Here is a 19,274-nt window from a genome sequence, read left to right on the forward strand (position 1 = left end):
TTGCGATGTTGATTAGGTGTGGTGGGGACATCTTGCTGGATTAATTTGTGGATGAGGGCGTCATGCCAGACGCTGTCGAAGGCTTTTTCCATGTCAAATGTGACAAGTAATGTTACTTTATTAGTGTTGTTAACGTAGCTACTTGCTGGTCTCTGAAACCGAATTGTTCGGGTCTGATTGAACTGTTTCCGAAATCGAATTGTATGTATCTATCGAAAATAAGTCTTTCTAGGATAAAATTAGATGGAATAAAGTTACACAATGACTTTCTTAAGAAGTTGCTTTAGAACTTTACTTGTAATATGGTCGTATCCGGAGGCTTTAAGAGGATTGGATCGTTTGATAATGTTGAGAACTTCCTTGGGCGAAGTTAGGTCGGTTGTCGACGTTTAGTGAACTGTTAAATTGTGGTCTATAATGGATTAATTAACAAGGTTGTGAGTTTCTGGGCTTAACATGTTGTTTGCGTTGTATGTAGTTAGATTTATAGGAAAAGGTTTAGGCTACAGTTGATGTTATATCAACATAACTGTAATCACTCCTACAATAAGTGTTATATACATTCAAAACGCCGAGGTCGCTTGCGGCCGAGGCGCTAGAGTTGATTTTATATCAACATAACTGTAATCACCACTACAATAAGTATTATATACAGTGTGTCCCCGGATAGGTGAAACGACTCTTATAAAAGGTAAAAATTTTTTGATATTGATTGTTATTTTTTGAGGTTTAGCCCTGCTTGGTTAAAGACTAATTTTGAACATATTTTTAATTTTTAAAAAACAAGTGAGCCTTGACAGTGAAAGAAAAACTTCTTTTGTGGTAGGTAAAGTACCTTTTCTGTTTACAGTACGTGAAAGTGTTACTAAGAAGTTTTGTTCAGAATGAAAAACTATGGCCAAATACAAATTTTCGGAATGATCGGCCTACTTTGATAAAACTCATTGTTTATTATTTGCGTCAATAGTACTTTATTACGATTTTTTGTTTTGAGATTCAAATTGTTCGGGAGAAATAAACAAAACGTTATTAAAATGTTCAAAACAAATTAAGTGTTTATTCGCCTACAAAAAAAACTACTTCAAATACTACTTTTTAGTACTCTCTCGGTTAAAGCAACAACCGATACAATTGAGAAGTACCACTAAAAAAGGTTCTTAGCAACTTTTAGTCGAACAAAAATATTGACGTGAACTCGTCGAACGTCTGCTCATCAACTCCGCTTTTTATATGAAAAATACAACAGAAAAGGAAAGAGGAAAAGGAAAGGAAAACATAATAAAAAATCACACTTAATTATTACAAATGAAGTGATCGAACTGCCTGTGTTATTCTATTTTTTAGTATTTCGATATCATTCGGAATGTGTTCTTGGTAAACTATTTGTTTTACTCTTCCCCAAACAAAAAAATCCATTATTGTGAGATCTGGAGATCTGGCCGGCCAAGATATCTCGCTCATTCTCCCAAACCATCTTTCGCCAAATTGATTATTTAGCCAATTACTAATCATTTTTGTTGAATGGGCAGGGCAGCCATCATGTTGAAAGAAATGAGTCTGTCGAACATCTAATGGAAGTTCGTCAACAAACCTTGTCAGAATTTGTAAATAAGTTTGTTGGTTTAATGTTCCTTCAATAAAGAACGGTCCAAATATTCCTAGTTTGTATGACACGGCACACCACACATTAACTTTTTTAAAATACTGCCTGTTTGCATTAATTACATAATGGGGATTGTCTCTGCTCCAATACCGACAGTTTTGGGAAGATGGAATACCATTTGTGGTAAAAGTACATTCATCAGAAAAAATTATAAGTTTATGAAAACGTCTGTTTTCTAAAATTAATTCCCCCAAAGATAAATAGAAATGCAACCGCTTTGCGTCGTCACCTTCCTCCAAAGTGTGGCAAAATTTGGCTTTGTACGGATAAATTCTGTTTGCTTTATAAATTCTTTGTAAATGTGTTTTACTTATGTTGGTATTTATGCTTCGATTTCTTAGAGACATGGTAGGAAATGCATCCGTTGAATGTAAAGCAACTAAAGTACCTATATCAGATTCATCATATTTTTTTTTTCTTTTTTCTTATAGTGAACACTTCCTGTTGTAACAAATCTTTTGATTAAACGCCAACAAGTACTTTTGTTAATTCCAGTATTTGGAAATTTTTCATTAAATAGAGTAATAACCATATTCATCGATTTTTCCCCTGTTCCATAACACTGAATCACATAAACTTTTTCGTCTAATATTAACATTGTATTCAAAACACACATTAAGTATACTAAATTATACTTTGACAGATTAACATAAACACAAAAGCAATTTTGTTTTTCCATGGCAATCTTTGTTAGAAATAAAATTGTTTGATATGGATTTTTATCAAAGTAGGCCGATCATCCCGAAAATTTGTATATGCCCATAGTTTTTCATTCTAAACAAAACTTCTTAGTAACACTTTCACGTACTGTAAACAGAAAAGGTACTTTACCTACCACAAAAAAAGTTTTTCTTTCACTGTCAAGGCTCACTTGTTTTTTCAAAATTAAAAATATGTTAAAAATTAGTCTTTAATCAAGCAGGGCTAAACCCCACAAAATGACAATCAACATCGAAAAATTTTTACCTTTTATAAGAGTCGTTTCACCTATCCGGGGACACACTGTATACTCAAAACGCCGAGGTTGCTTGCGGGTGATTCATTGGTGTTGATATTATTGACAGAAACCTGGTTAACACTATAATAAAACATAACATATATTCAAAACGCCGAGGTCGCTTGCGGTCGAGGCGCTAGAGTTGATTTTATATCAACATAACTGTAATCACCACTACAATAAGTATTGTATATACTCAAAACGCCGAGGTCGCTTGCGGGCGAGACGCTAGAATTGATTTTTTATTAACATAACTGTAATCACCACTATAATAAGTATTATATATATTCAAAACGCCGAGGTCGCTTGCGGCCTAGGCGCTAGAGTTGATTTTATATCAATATAACTGTAATCACCACTACAATAAGTATTGTATATACTCAAAACGCCGAGGTCGCTTGCGGGCGAGGTGCTAGAATTGATTTTTTATTAACATAACTGTAATCACCACTATAATAAGTATTATATATATTCAAAACGCCGAGGTCGCTTGCGGCCGAGGCGCTAGAGTTGATTTTATATCAACATAACTGTAATCACCACTACAATAAGTATTGTATATACTCAAAACGCCGAGGTCGCTTGCGGGCGAGACGCTAGAATTGATTTTTTATTAACATAACTGTAATCACCACTATAATAAGTATTATATATATTCAAAACGCCGAGGTCGCTTGCGGCCTAGGCGCTAGAGTTGATTTTATATCAATATAACTGTAATCACCACTACAATAAGTATTGTATATACTCAAAACGCCGAGGTCGCTTGCGGGCGAGGTGCTAGAATTGATTTTTTATTAACATAACTGTAATCACCACTATAATAAGTATTATATATATTCAAAACGCCGAGGTCGCTTGCGGCCGAGGCGCTAGAGTTGATTTTATATCAATATAACTGTAATCACCACTACAATAAGTATTGTATATACTCAAAACGCCGAGGTCGCTTGCGGGCGAGGCGCTAGAATTGATTTTTTATTAACATAACTGTAATCACCACTATAATAAGTATTATATATATTCAAAACGCAAAGGTCGCTTGCGGCCAAGGCGTTAGAGTTGATTTTTTATCAACATAACTGTAATCACCACTACAGTAAGTATTGTATATACTCAAAACGCCGAGGTCGCTTGCGGGCGAGGCGCTAGAATTGATTTTTTATTAACATAACTGTAATCACCACTATAATAAGTATTATATATATTCAAAACGACGAGGTCGCTTGCGGCCGAGGTGCTAGAATTGATTTTTTATTAACATAACTGTAATCACCACTATAATAAGTATTATATATATTCAAAACGACGAGGTCGCTTGCGGCCGAGGCGCTAGAATTGATTTTTTATTAACATAACTGTAATCACCACTATAATAAGTATTATATATATTCAAAACGCAAAGGTCGCTTGCGGCCGAGGCGCTAGAGTTGGTTTTATATCAACATAACTGTAATCACCACTACAGTAAGTATTGTATATACTCAAAACGCCGAGGTCGCTTGCGGGCGAGGCGCTAGAATTGATTTTTTATTAACATAACTGTAATCACCACTATAATAAGTATTATATATATTCAAAACGCCGAGGTCGCTTGCGGCCGAGGCGCTAGAGTTGATTTTATATCAATATAACCACTGCAATATGTATTATATACAGGGTGTTTCGGTGACTCGGGAAACAAATAATGTAACCACATATGCTAGAGTGAATGTGATGACGATTCATGTAAAAAAAATTAATAATAGTCCTCAAATTGTAAAGATATAGGCCATCAAAGTTAAGAAATTTTAACACATTTTTCTAAATATCTTAAACACTATTTATGGTAATGCGTTGAAATTTGGTACAGTGTAAACTAATATCACGTAAAATCAATAGGCAATTTTTGAGTTGGATCGGTCCGCGGGAACAATGCTGTGCAAGCTGTTTCTAAAATTTGTTTACTTAGAACTTTTTTATTCTATCATAACCATACATTTATTTTTGCAGTTTTTAATAGTAAATTTAATTAAGAAACTTTTATCACTCTTAGAGAATATTGATAAAAACCACCGTTTTCGTATTAAATGCAAAAATGTTAGGCTCCGAATTCAATATTTTTTCAACGGTATGATTTTTCAACTATTAAAAACTGCAAAAATAAATGTAAGATTATGATAGAATAAAAAACTTGTGGGTGAGGCACTGGTGTTGATATTATATTGTCAGAAACCTGATGAACACTATAATAAAACATAACATATATTCAAAACGCCGAGTTCGCTTGCGGCTGAGGCGCTAGAGTTGATTTTATATCAACATAACTGTAATCACCACCACAATAAGTATTATATACATATACTCAAAATGCCGAGATCGCTTGCGGGTGAGGCATTGGTGTTGATATTATATTGACAGAAACCTGGTTGACACTATAATAAAACATAACATACATTCAAAATTATGCTAGAGTTGATTTTTATCAATAAATACTTGATCACCACGATAATAAAGCATCATATATACTCAAAACGCCGAGGTCACTTACGACCGAGACGCTGGTGTAGATATGATATCAACACAATTCTGGATATCATTGGATGACAGGAACTGATATGTTATAGTCAACGACAACAAAATACCGGTGTGGTGGCAGAGAAGTAGTAAGGGTAGGAGTGCGTATGTAAATAGTTAGTGAAGTTGTTTGAAAGTGTGAGGAAGACTGGCAGAATAGTGGAATTGGTTTCGAGGAACAGGGCGGAAGAAGGGACAAGGTGGCTAGGTCAGATGTCGTTGAAGGGAAATTTCCTGAAAAGCTGTTCCCACTTCTAAGATCTAGGAGAGATCTAGGATAAGGTAGTTTAGATGTCGGATTTCGTCCTTATGGATGGGAACTTGTAGTTTGTAGTCGTTGTTATTCACGTCTCACTCTGTTACATTTCGTCTCCAACTGTGCAATTTCTGGAGTTATTTGAATTTCGTTCGATTTAATCGTTCTCTTGTTTGTGGTGAAAGATTTAGATAATTTCCGTAAGTGTTTGGATATGGGTATCTATAGTTTGGATGTCCGGGATGTTATTATTGATGATAAGCGAAAGGTAGAAATCGTGGTTTTATATTGTGTTGAAAAATACTTTTAGTATAAAAGTTGTAGCAAAGTTTATGTCAGATGCATAAATATCCAGAAAAATGCGAATAGCTGAAAATTAGATAAAATCGTGATTTTACATCTTGTTGCTGATAGAGCACGGCATTTGGAACGTTTTAGAAAAAAAAATTTATTATAAAACTTGTAGCAAACTTAATTCTTAATAATATTGCTCTTTTACACTTTTGGTCTCAGATGCATAATTATTAAGAAAAAGTTCGAAAAGGTAAAAATTAGATAAAATCGTTGTTTTTCATCTTGTAGTTAAAGCACACGATTAGGAACGTTTTAGAAAAAAAGTTTCAGTATAAAAGTTGTTTTTGAACAACTTATAAAGTATTAATTTAACATTTGTTCAAACAGAGATCTTAAAACTTTTTTTAAAACATTCTTTACACCATCTAAAAAGTCTTTCTACTTTAAGATTACAAGTTTCCATATAAGTCGGAACGGTTTTGTTCAGTGGGTGTATGTTTTTATGTTAAAGAAGGACTCTGGACTTTCCGTGGGCACAAACCGATGGAATTGCTTGGTTTATTTTTAGAGGCTCAGGTGAAAACGAAAGCCGTTTCTCGAATCACCTGTGTTTAAACCAGTTGGCAATCGCAATACCGCGACGATAATTTGCTCGAAAAACCGTTCCTCCCCAGCGATTACAAACCATCTTTTCCTTATATTTACTTTTTTCTAATTGCTAATTATACCCGAAGGCGTCTAAACCTTCCGTCGGGACGCGCGTGCGCTCGTGTTAAATTAAAACGCGCACCGAAACGTAAACAAAATATATTCAAGCACACAAACATGTGTTAATAAGTTAAAAACTACGTGAAATTAATCGCGAATTAGTTACGATTTTGAGTGTATAATGCACTAAGATATATAAAAAGTGATACGTCTTTTTCAAAAGAAAATTGGCAACAAAGAAAAAGATCCAAAATAGAATGGTTTCAAAATAAAATTAATCAGGATAAATGTGCAAGATGAATAAATCGCAGTCTACAACGAAACAGGGGAAAAGAAATTTACCTCCCGGTGTAGCGAAATTAAAGGTAGGATTGTTGATAATTAAAACAAAATTTATTGTTATGTTTTGTGTTAAATTATATAATTAGAAAAACAAACCGTCTTACGTTGTATGTTGATAATGCAAAATATTTGCAAGGCCTCAGTAGCGCAGTAGGCAGCGCGTAAGTCTCATAATCTTAAGGTCGTGAGTTCGATCCTCACCTGGGGCATTTATTTTTTTTTTTTATTTATCTTTCAAATTTATTATTGTTGATAACTGTTTCTTTCATTTTAAGGCCATCTTGGACTCTCTATTTATCTTGTACTGTACTACTCCTCCCATGATCACGTAGACTGGCCCCTCGTACTGTTGTTTTATTTATATAGGAATCTAGTAAATTATTAACACTAATAAGTATACTAATATTTGTTTCTAACTTAATCTACGACGATTGTATAACATAGTATCTTATGATAGCCGCTTTGGTTTTATTCAGCCACTCTTATATCTAACACTGCTTTCATGTACAGGCTGTCCCAATTTCTATGTCAGCATAGGCTATCTCCGAAACTAAAAGAGATAGAAAAAAAGTAGCTTACATGTCATGATCTCGTTTTTCGAGAAAATGCTAATGCCGAAAACTCCGAACAGCTATCGTCTTTTGTTTTCGCCCTATCGGCAAAAACTGAAAATTTTGCAAAAACGACAATCGCGAATATTTCACTTATTATCAAAGATGGTGTATTATAAATAAAACATTATATGGGCAACTTTTTACGAAGAATTCAGTGGCGTAGGTAGAATTTTTTCCCCATCTTTTATTTTCGAGATTTTAGACGTAACTTTATTTTTTTAAATGGAAACCATAGTTGGCTATGACTTCAAATAATTTGTTATTTTCTTCTGATAACAAATATATATAGTTTGTGGGGTATATTTCTTATAGTTATTGAATAATTAACAAAAATTCATTTTGTTCCATCTAAATCTAATGTATGTATTTAAAAGTTAATGTTGCTATGGTGATAACCATACATACTATGATGGAATATAATGTATCAATTTGTTTGTTCTTTCTAAAACTATTGTATGTATTTAAAACTTAATGTTGTTATGGTGATAACCATACCATGAGGGAAAGCATTGTTTCCAATTATTGCCAAAGTTTGTAGCAAGGACAGTAGAATCTAACAGGACTGCTACATCCATTGTATTTTTGTAGTCGACTACGGGTTGGTTGCCCGCACTCTACGTCACACTATTTGCCACGCCTGATAACTGTCTATGTTTTTAGAGGTTATATGATAGACATTAATACGTCTAAAAACATAAAACTTCAAAACTAATATGAATACGTCTAGGATATAACCTCTAAAAACACACAGCAAACGCATAGACCATAACAACAGCTAGGCGTGGAAAATGGTGTGACGTAGTTTGCGGGTAGGCTGTCACAACAATGGATGTAGCAGTCCTGTTAGATTCTACTGTCCTTGAGTTTGTAGTAGTATTTAAAAATTCACTAACAACTCTGGCATTATGTGCTGGTGCTCCGTCATATTGAAAATATATGATTTGAGACATATTTAGTGGCAAATTGTCGTTCAAAGGCTCAATGTGCTGCCTTAATATATTGAGGTATTTCCCTGAGTTTAAGTTTTTATGGTAGATACTATATGCCAAAATTCTATTATCTAAAAGGGCACACCATACATTGAACCCCAATCTTCTTTGAACACTCAGAGACTTCATCGGTCCAGATTACATTTTGAACAAACAGCAGGTTATTTAATTTTTTTAAATATCATCTACAAAATTCTAATCTTCGATTGACATCTCCGGCACGTAAATAATGAGTTAGCCCCGCTTTGTATGGTTTATACTTATTTTTCTTTCATATTCGGGAGCAGCGTCTTTTGGGTCAGACGTCTTGTTGCAATTTCTCTTGCAGGTCATTTTGGTATGTTTTTGTATGTGGTTTGGGGAAGGACCAAATATCTATTAAATTTTCTGCTGACCGGCTGAAGGTTCGTACGCGCGGTTGTCTTCTTTCTGGATATCTTGTGAAATAAAATTCCGCGGCTAACGTCGCATTCTTATCTGATAACATATAGCATTCCATCATATTACATTTTTCATAATTTTCGAAATTCATTGTAAAGTTTTATTCAGTTTTGTTATACTTTGACACTTAACACGCTGGTGCATAATGCCAGCACATAATGCCAGAGTTGATATCGAATTTTTAAATACAAACTTTGGCAATTATTTGATACATTATGTTCCATCATAGTATGTATGGTTATCACCATAGCAACATTAACTTTTAAATAGATACATTAGTTTTAGACAGAACAAAATGAATTTTTGTTAATTATTCAATAACCATAAGAAATATACCCTACAAACTATATATATTTGTTATCAGAAGAAAATAACAAATTATTTTAAGTCATAGCCAACTATGGTTTCCATTTAAAAAAATAAAGTTACGTCTAAAATCTCGAAAATAAAAGATGGGAAAAAAATTCTACCTACGCCACTGAATTCTTCGTAAAAAGTAGCCCATATAATGTTTTATTTATAATACTCCATCTTTGATAATAAGTGAGATATTTGCGAATGTCGTTTTCGCAAAATTTTCAGTTTTTGCCGATAGGGCGAAAACAAAAGACGATAGCTGTTCGGAGTTTTCGGCATTAGCATTTTCTCGAAAAACGAGATCATGACATGTAAGCTACTTTTTTTCTATTTCTTTTAGTTTCGGAGATAGCCTATGCGGACATCGAAATTGGGACACCCTGTACACTAGATTTTTATCACTTTGACTATACAGGTGATTCTCAACCCATACGCATAAACTTGGGGAATTATTCCTTATGACAAATAATGAGTAATAGTTGAAACAAATGGTAGCAAAAGTTTTTTAGTTTCCTAGATATCCATGGAATTTACTTCCAAATCAAGAATACATATGAGATTTTAAAATGTCATCAAAGTAAGTGTTCCAAGTTGTTTCCAATATTTTCTATACACAATTGGGCTCGCTGAATCCACGATGTCCCACTAGCGCGGCTTTACCTTGCTTACTATTAACTTCCTCAGTATTCATTTCCTCCGCTGCAATGTTAAATGCCTGTGTTAATCACTGTATGCCATCCTCAGTATCAGCCAAGAGGACGGCATCGTCTGCATAGCACTTAATTTTGATTTTGTAATCATTCATAGTTTAACCATAGCTTACATTACATACTTTGTAATGTTTGTCCTGTTTTAATTCTTTTATCCTCACTTTGTCGAACGTTTTGGTTATATCAACGAAACAGAGGAAGGCTGCCTGACGTTTTTTCGCCGGAGTTCTATTTGATTCTTTGATACATTTTCGTCATCATTGTGTGATCCGTACATGTCATTCTTCATCTCGTTACTAAATTTCGCCATGCATCATTTCTGTAGGCAACTCGTGCAATCACAAGAATGTGAGCAAACGATACACTCAAATGTATATAAACATTATTTTTGCAGAAGATGAAATAAGTATGGTGGTACCAGTTCTAAACAAATGAGATCGTTTGGTGGTCTGTGTAAGATGATTTCTGGAAGCAAAGACTGTACGCTTTGCAGATGATATGATAGCGCGGCCTAAACCAGAGTGTTGATGGATTGTCGACAGCAGTTTGTATCTGATTTCACAATCCTTGCTCAGTATTAACTTCGAGAGACTGAGATTGAGGTAGGGCGATCGAGATGGCCAGGCAAGATTGTACACATTGTATCGTAGCATTCCTTTATTTGTACTACATGAGCAAATGGAATGGACAGTTTTTTGTTTACAATGTGTAGCAGAGCAGCCTTTAGACTGTATTTTGAGTCATCGTTGCACAAACGCCATTTCTTTCGATCGAAAATGAAAAGTACACTGTTTCACTAAGTGACTACTTGTACAGCTTTATTCGACTCGTATTACAAATCAACTTCGATACCCACGGCTTCTAAGTGTCTGATATAGAAAAACCAAAGTAATATAAATACGTATTTGTTATTAGTTTACCACTTTTACCGGGTACCTTCCACAAACGTAACAAAAACATTTTGAATTCACTTTGCAAAGCTCTTCATTTGTACCAATTACAACGTTTCACAGACTACTGACGTTTGTACAATTGTATTTAGTTGTACTGAAGTGATGTCTGGTATTAGGTTTTGTTGTCAAATGTCAATATTACCAACATAAACTCAAAAAGTCTGGCACCCTAAATGGTTTTTTTATCGAATATTCTATAAAATTATCACCGTTTTTTCAAAATTCGTTGAGAATCGTTCTCATCTGATAGGGTTTATCGGAATTTGTAAACTTATGGTATTTATTATTTTTTCTTGATACATAACCAAAGTACAACCTAATATACAACACTCTTTTCAATGCTCTTGATGATGATGCAAGCGAGAATAATGGGGTTGGGTTTGGTGCAATTAGTGTGGTTTTCCAAATACTTTGATAAAGATAAAATCGAAAAATTTGTGTGAATCTAAGATTTCTTCCCCCATCTGAATTTTTGAGATAGCACCGTTTAGAAATATAATGATAATAATCTAATATATTTTACAGTTCAGAATGTAGCATAGTACATTTAACAACAAAGTTTAAAAAACCTAGTGTAACTAGCGCATGTTTTTCTTTCCCACTGATTCGCTCAATCACATTCACTGGTTGAGGATTAACTACTCTTTGTAAAATGGCTTCATTCGTTAATTCTTCCACAGTTGGTTCTACAGCTATTTTTAGTCGAGACCAAGAGAATGCGCTAGCATATAGGGCATTCTTGACATTATATTTCTGTTGAAAGTCAGTTACGTCACAATTTAATTATTCCTAAAGAAAGGACCTTCCATAAAAGGTATACAGGTTGGATCAATGAGGTAACATTTGATGGCAAAAATGTTACAAATATGTTGCCAGAAACTAACTCTGTTATTGGTGAATAAGTTTTGCAGTTATCCAAAAGAAGGAGAGCTTTGCTGTGTTCTGGCAGTTTAAGATATTTAAAGTTATACTTGATCTGTGGAACAAAGTGGTATAAAAACCAGTCTTAAAATAATGCTGCTGTCATCCAGACATTTTGTTGGGCATGGTAATGAACAGGCGAAGTTTTAATATTCTTAAAAGTCATTAGTTTTTTAGATTTGCCAATTACAGAAGATGTCAGTCGACGATTTCCTGATGCATTAGCACGTACTAAAACTATCAACAAAATCTATTTTAAACTGTCTTAAAACCCTTAGCTGACTTTTCTTCTCCTTCGGCTAAAGTTGAAGTTGGTAATTTGCTGATTTTGTTTCTCCCGTGACATCAAGTCTTCGAATGCAATGCTGAAACTTAAAATTTTTGAGCTAGCTGGCTTCCCTTCGACATGTTTTGCACTGAATCATTTATACAAGACGCTGTCCACTTTTTCAGACACAGATTGGGAAACAAAATGCATACGTTCATCTTTTTGACGACCCAATATTAAACTCATTCATCAAAATATTTCTATTTTTACTCTTTTCCAAGCGTTCGATGATTTCCAGCTTCTGATTAATTCACCATTAATGTGAGTAACGTGTTTTCTTTTCTGTCCAGAATTTTTATCACTTGACATTTTAGAAAACATGATATACGAAACAAGTTGGAAGTGTTTCTGAAGAAGGTTGCAACATGGCATCAGAAACGTTAAACACATTTTCAAAAGACGCACGGCTTAAACCAAAACTTTCTAGTTCTGGGTCTAGTGTTAGTTGTAGTGACACTGCTTCTGTTAGTTCTAGTTATAGCTTAATTAACACCGGCTTAATTAAAACTAACACACAATTAATTAAACAGAGTAATGCAAACTCTTCGCTACGCAGCTATTAGGTCGAGCAAACCGGAACAAACTGAGTGCGAGAAGTTAGCCCCCCACTTTTTGATTTTTAAATTTTTATTGTTGATGAAACTTCAACATACTGTTGTATGAAACTTTAAAAGAACTAAAGCCGCAGTGATTAAATAAACATTTTAAGTACCTAGAACAACAAGAACAATTTAGAGCAACAAAAAATATGTGATTTTGCAAAATTAATGTCCATGTTAAACGTAAAACTCATCTAGAACGATTTGAATCGGCAAAGATTGAGATATTTTAGATTGTTCTATGTTTTTTAATTCTTATTGTGTATTATAAAACCGCTGACACAAGAATTACTGACTGAAACTTCCAAAAACTTCAATTTTCAAAGAGTAAAGTGCCCTTTAGAGAGTTGTTCTAGTGAAAATAATACCTGTTCCAGATTGCGTTAGCTATAATAAGTAAATTTTTGAAATATGGAATTGATAATAGAAAAACTATGGTCACAGCAATCAACTAGACATTTCGGCGACCAAACCTATTTTTAGTTATAACTTCGTAATGCTGTATCCTATAATTTTGATTTTCTAGAACAATAACTAGAACAACTAGAACAACCCAGAACAACAAAGAAAATTTGATTTTTCGAAAAATGGGGGCTAGTCAAAAAACCTGTTTTTTCGGTTTTCTCTCGGAGTTTTTATTTTTTCGATTTGCCGCTTTGGAACAATGTAGAACAACTCTAGAACAATCTAGAACAACAATAAAAAATTTAAAAATCAAAAAATGGGGGCTAACTTCCCGTACTCGAACAAACTCGAGAGTTACATCAATATCTTCTATCGATCATTAGTTTGAAAAGAAGAGCTTTGAATTATACTAACATAACACACATTTAGCGGGAAATAATCTGATCGCTTTAAAATTAACTCTAGTTCTTATTCACGTCAGTTATTTTGTGAGTTCAAAATCCTTTTATGTATCAGACATTGTTTAAACATGAATCGTGCAACTGCTCATTAATGTTTACGTTTTATGGCTTTTTTCGTTTTCATGTGTTGTCAATTTGTCGTCTGTATCTTATAATTTATATGTGTTTTTGGTTGACGAATTTTACATGTTAACTTTCAAAGATTTGAATATAAAACATAAAATTAAAATTTTGTGCTATATATTACACAAGCTCCATTTGTGAATCAAAAACAAGAATTTTCGTATAACGGAGGTAAGGTTTCGTTCCGTTCTGAACTCGAACTTCCATTTAGCATACCAATAGAGCGTCTGATTGACAATGACTCAGAACGGGCCGACATAAATCCGCAAAACGAGCCAATCGTTTTGTTTTTCAAGACGTAAATGTCACCTCGCAGCCTGATTCATAACGCCGTTTACAATACTTTAGCATAAGCCGATCGTTAATACTCTAAAATACGTCTCTGGTGCGCATACAGAACTACTTTCAAAAATTATTGACAAACACAGATCGTTAAGAATTTCTTTTTTTAAAACAGATTTTTAGTATTCATAGTGATTTTTTAAGCCGCTTTAAATAAATTATGGAAAAACCTTAAATTTACTGAGTATGAAAAACCAGATTATTCATAACGTACATACAGAAAAAAAAACGTTGTGGTTGTACGGGGATTTATTTCTAGGACAGATTTATGTACATAATGACTTATGGTGTACATCCCGTTTGAACATGTCGAAATTTCTTTTTTTTTCCTATTTATAGTAAAAATTTGCTTAATACACGTGTTTTTAAGATTCTTTTTCTCCATTCTCTTTAATTCTTTTTCTTTTTTTCTTGTGCGAGTGTTCTTTTAGTCCTTGAACATAAATGGAAATTATGTTAATGCGGTGAAAGATAAATTCATTCACCTCAACGATTAATTGATCACGACGACGAATGGGAAAACGTGTGTGTTTGTCCCTATTGAAAAACTACTGGACCACGCAAGGTCTCGCAGGTGTGTGGGTGAAAATTCTTTTTACCCTAAAGCGGACGGACATTAGTACATATTATTGTTGCTGTGACCCCATTTAATAAATTCCTTAACGAATAGAAAGACGAGCGATGAATCAAACGAGTATACTTAGCAACGAAGAGTGCTTTTAACCTTTTTTTATTCTTTTATAACATTAAGATGTGATGTTACTTTACGTTTCAAGGTGAATCGAACAAAAATTATGTAATCTATAAGTGTATAGAATTTTATATGAAAAAATGTTAAGGACTAAGAATAGATTTTTTATTCGATTCGATTGTAGTTTTGTTAGAGCTGGTTTATAACTTCAAGTCACGCGAATCAGAATGATTAAAAAGTTTCAATGCGTGGGCACCGGAAACATTTCACCTCTGCATACGCATTGCAAAACCAAATCTTTTTGTATTTAAAATACAATACCATATTAAAATATGGAGAGATTAATTGAATACATATTAGATTGTTGCTGATTATTGATAAATTAATTTTTTTGCATCTTCAGCTATTAATATAAAATCGTGTATTCTTAGTAGTTAGTGCTTACACAAACCAGTAACAGATGAACTTATTATATTAACCCTACCGATGGTTCTATGTATTTAAATAAGGAAATGGAAATGTTTATGCCGACTACATTAAGAAGGTATTCCCTTTCATTAAGTATGCCTTGTTATACTCTCACAATAAAGACACAATAGATAGCTGATACAAATCTAATCAGCCTTTATTCTGCTGTTCAAAACACTTTTTTTTATTGAAGGGATTCTGCAATCTGCTCAGCGGGCACAAAGCGTTTGTTACTACAACGAAACCTTTACTTGACGAAAACATTGAAGTGCACAAACACTCGTCATTGCATATACTGCAAGATGAAATTGTGGATAATCACTCAAAATGCTTCTTGCCCGATGTGTTGAAGAATATTACTTTTTGGTGTACTTCTTTGGTGGATGTTTTACTGAGATGTTTTGTATGATATAGTTTATACTTTGGAATTCCTAAATAATTTTTATTTGTAAAATGAATTTCAGAGATCATCATAATTTTAACATTCTGTTCATTAAGAAACATTTTGAATTCTCTAGAAAGTTCTTGGAGGCCAGTGGCGTTCCAGATATTGGTATTGCCATTAAGTTAGCTTGTTGGCGATAGGTTCTTCAAGCTTAGCCACGTTGTTGATAAGGTGTTGAGTGGTATCATTTTGTTATCAAGTGATTGGGCATATGATATTCTTGGTTGAATTTATCGTATTGGGATGGATTGGACTTGAGTTGGACTTAGCATCCTTCATAGCACATTTATTTAGCACAGTTTACATGGTTGTCACTACAGTCGCGAGCACAATTCTTGATTCATGTTCTTATGCACATTTTAGCCAATAGAATATTTTACTGCAATAGGATTTATACTTCACAGTATACCTCACATATTATGCATTTCGGTATAATTGTTTTGGTATATGGGGTGGCATTTGATAATGTTATATATATGTCTATTGTTTTCTTTTAGATAACTTTAGATTCTTAACATGAATTTAGATGTACCTGTAGTCACGATTACGAAAGTAAAACGATCTACTAACGTTTAAATCAAAATTACTGCTTTGTAGGTTTGTTGGTTCAAAATAATTCTTAGGAGACGAGGTACCTTCCTGACTCTGTGCTTTATAATATATATATATATTTACTGTTTCGTGTCCAAGGTTTGAGAGAGCTGGTTTTATTTTATCAGTTTCCGTTTCATGATGGAGTTCTCCTCTAAATGTCTTCTCATTTGAAGGTGTGGTATTGGGTGCTCTTGTTGTCCAACTCCTTGAGCAGAATCTCGAAAGGTTGGATTTTAACTATTTCGGTAGTTGTTTTCACGGTATAATTATTTGTGATTTTTTCCATCAGAGTCTGTATATGTTGAAGCATTCTAACGTTGTATATCGTAACTTCATTATGGGTGGTGTGTTATTTGATTATCTTTTCGTTTCAATTTGTTTCTATAGTTTCATTGTCTTCTTCTGTTACATTTTTGAATTAGTTGTTCATTTCTTCTGGTCTTTGCAGCCAAACTGAGCTTCAGCCGTTTACCAGCTCAGGGCTTCTTAATCGATTTCTGTGATGGATAGTTGTCCATTTGTGCTGAGATTGTTTTCAAAGCATTGTGATTTCTTCTGGGTTGAATTGTTGAGGTATAGTATTGTCTCATTTGAGATTGCTTTTGATAACAATGCCGATGTTAGTTTTGTAGATTGTTTAGGTTGATTAGCAGCCCGAGATGGAAAACACCTTGAAGATGCTCTTTTGTAGGAGGAAGAATACTTCTCCATTCTTAACAGTGAGCAAATACAGGTTTTGGATAAGGCAGGAAATAGTAAAGATATTGTATCTCGACTATACCCACTCTTATCTTAGAGAAATATTCAACTTTTATATCCAAAACTAGAAAACGCCTTATAGTCCTCTGCATTTCTATTTTGTTCTCTGCACTTCTATTTCCATCTAATCTAATTGCTGCGAAGAAGAAGATTTTTGGAAAACACTTGAAAAACAATCTTTTAAAGTTTGTTTTAATGAAGATCATTACCAACGACGTCAATCGCATTATTTATTGAACTTCGGAAGGCCTTCTACTTCATGTTGCACGCACGGAACTCTTCTATAACCTATAAACTAGATAAGTTGAAAATCAGATTATAAGAGGCCTAGGATATAAGTAACTGGCAACCGCCTTTACCTTTACAATAAGGAAATTTAAAGCAATTAAATCTCAAAATTGTCCTTGATTCGGGAAAAACATGTATTCACAACACCGAATGTCATTGCATATCCGACAATTGCGGGGTAGATGTAATAATTTCAAAGAGGACGAGTAACAACTACTGATCAGCAATGCATTGAATGGAGGACAGACGACAGATGCTACTTAAGTTACGAATTTCTACAATTTCAATTTTGAAAGATATGCGGTTGTAGAAAGATGAAAGTATGCAATATATAACCACCTAACACTATGCCACAGGACGCCGCTTTATTTCACGAACATCGATAATTAGCAATCGATAAATCAACACCAATATTAATATTAGATAATGATATCAGGAGGGTCCATGTGTATGGAATAACAATGACAGCAGCTTACTACAAGAACTTCCTGGTGACACAGGTGTAATGAGGCGTCAGACATCTTGTTCTTGTAGACAGAGTAAACAAATCCACTATAAAACAAAGTCATATAAATCAGACTCTGTAAAGCACCAATCACAACCCTAAGGATAGAACAATTACAGCACTTAATGAAAATATTACGAGGTAGCAAATTTTCAATACGCCAAGGCTGTGTAAATACAGGCGACTTTATTTATTCTGAATCTTGCTGTTATAAGGCATTCATTAAAAATTTCCTGGAGATGCTGCTATAGGCAATCTCAAAATCGATATAAAAAATGGTCAGTTTCGATATTAAATTTTCTTCTCGAGATTTTGTCATATTACAAATAATTGTAACACTACCTGCAGAAACCAAATTGAATCAAGCTGAATTTTTTGGCAAGCGTCCATACGCTTGTGACAAGTTTTCATCCAATTCTGGTGTTTAATTGTCTTTTAGTTTGTTCATTGCTGTCATCATTTCACTATACATTGGCGGTATTGTCCTCTGTTGCCTGATGAGTTTGGCAAAACTTCCATTCTTCTTGTTCACTTCCTGTGTGCTTTTCTTCATAGTAAACCATCCATCTTTCTAAAATTTCACCTTCTTCTGTCAGAATTGGTGCCTTTTTGTCCCTGCAAATTGTTGTTCTAAGTTAAAATTCTTTCCTATTCCTATATAGATTCTGGTAGAATTTTGTTGTATCCGACTGTGTTCTTAATTTCTGTAATTTCTTCAGTTCAACGTTTATGGCTTGTCTTTTTTACCGTCTATGAGGAGGGTGGGTCCTCTTTTCTTTCCTCCTCCGTGGTTTGTACTCCTCCTCTGTTTGTGTGGTTCTATATGCTGTAGTGTTTTTTTTTTGAAATCCTAGAGCTTCTTCTACGGCCTGACACATATTTCTACATGTGTTCATTTTCACTTTTTTGTCTATTTCCAAGCTTCTATTTCCAGTGCTCTTTGTACGCTCTATTTCTGCTGTGATCTTTGAGGTTCTGTAGGTTAAATTTTTCGTGTTTTTGTCCTGTTGTCTTTTATAAATATATGATTTTATTCAAATTTGTGCAGAGCAAGTTTCATTTGAATTATTTTTTACGTCAAACGAACGTTTTCAAAATATTCTTATTATAGCATAGAATTTGTATGATACATGACCGTGTCATGCATGGCTTTTTTTATTTCAAAATTTAAAGCACTTCTTTTAATTTATTTTTATTAAAAATCCAAAATTTAATTTACTTTTTAACCTTATATTTTAATCATTCATAGAAAGATTAAAAAGAATCAAGTGAAATTTAAATTAAGTGGAATTTTATAATATATTTTTACTTAGGAAGAAAATTTAATTTAATTAAATTTAACAAAAAAAAAATTAAAAAACACTGGTTCCGTCCGGGCTCGAACCGGAGACCTTCTGCGTGTAAAGCAGACGTGATAGCCACTACACCACGGAACCCCACATCGAATAATGACAAACTTGCAGGT

The 19,274-nt window shown here is 33.8% G+C and overlaps 1 protein-coding gene and 2 non-coding genes across 5 annotated transcripts in view; 2 read left to right on the forward strand and 1 right to left on the reverse strand.

Moving 5' to 3' along the window:
• Positions 1–19,274, forward strand: part of LOC111426038 (sterile alpha and armadillo motif) — a 95,691-nt gene that overhangs the window by 2,303 nt on the left and 74,114 nt on the right. For 2 of the 3 annotated variants that reach the window (XR_002707775.2, XM_023060382.2), the window contains exon 1: positions 6,407–6,839. The exons of the other annotated variant lie outside the window; for it this stretch is intronic. Coding sequence is in view for 1 of the 2 variants with exons in the window: in XM_023060382.2 (XP_022916150.2) it covers positions 6,762–6,839 (78 nt within the window). In the remaining variant the exon portion in view is untranslated. Of the gene's footprint in view, positions 1–6,406; positions 6,840–19,274 lie in introns of those variants that run through there. 3 annotated transcript variants of the gene reach the window in all.
• TRNAM-CAU (transfer RNA methionine (anticodon CAU)) lies at positions 6,953–7,025 on the forward strand. The gene has a single exon. It is a non-coding gene; the product is annotated as a tRNA-Met (tRNA).
• TRNAV-UAC (transfer RNA valine (anticodon UAC)) lies at positions 19,173–19,245 on the reverse strand. The gene has a single exon. It is a non-coding gene; the product is annotated as a tRNA-Val (tRNA).

The sequence above is a fragment of the Onthophagus taurus genome, chromosome 2, assembly GCF_036711975.1.
Source record: "Onthophagus taurus isolate NC chromosome 2, IU_Otau_3.0, whole genome shotgun sequence".
NCBI lineage: Eukaryota > Metazoa > Arthropoda > Insecta > Coleoptera > Scarabaeidae > Onthophagus > Onthophagus taurus.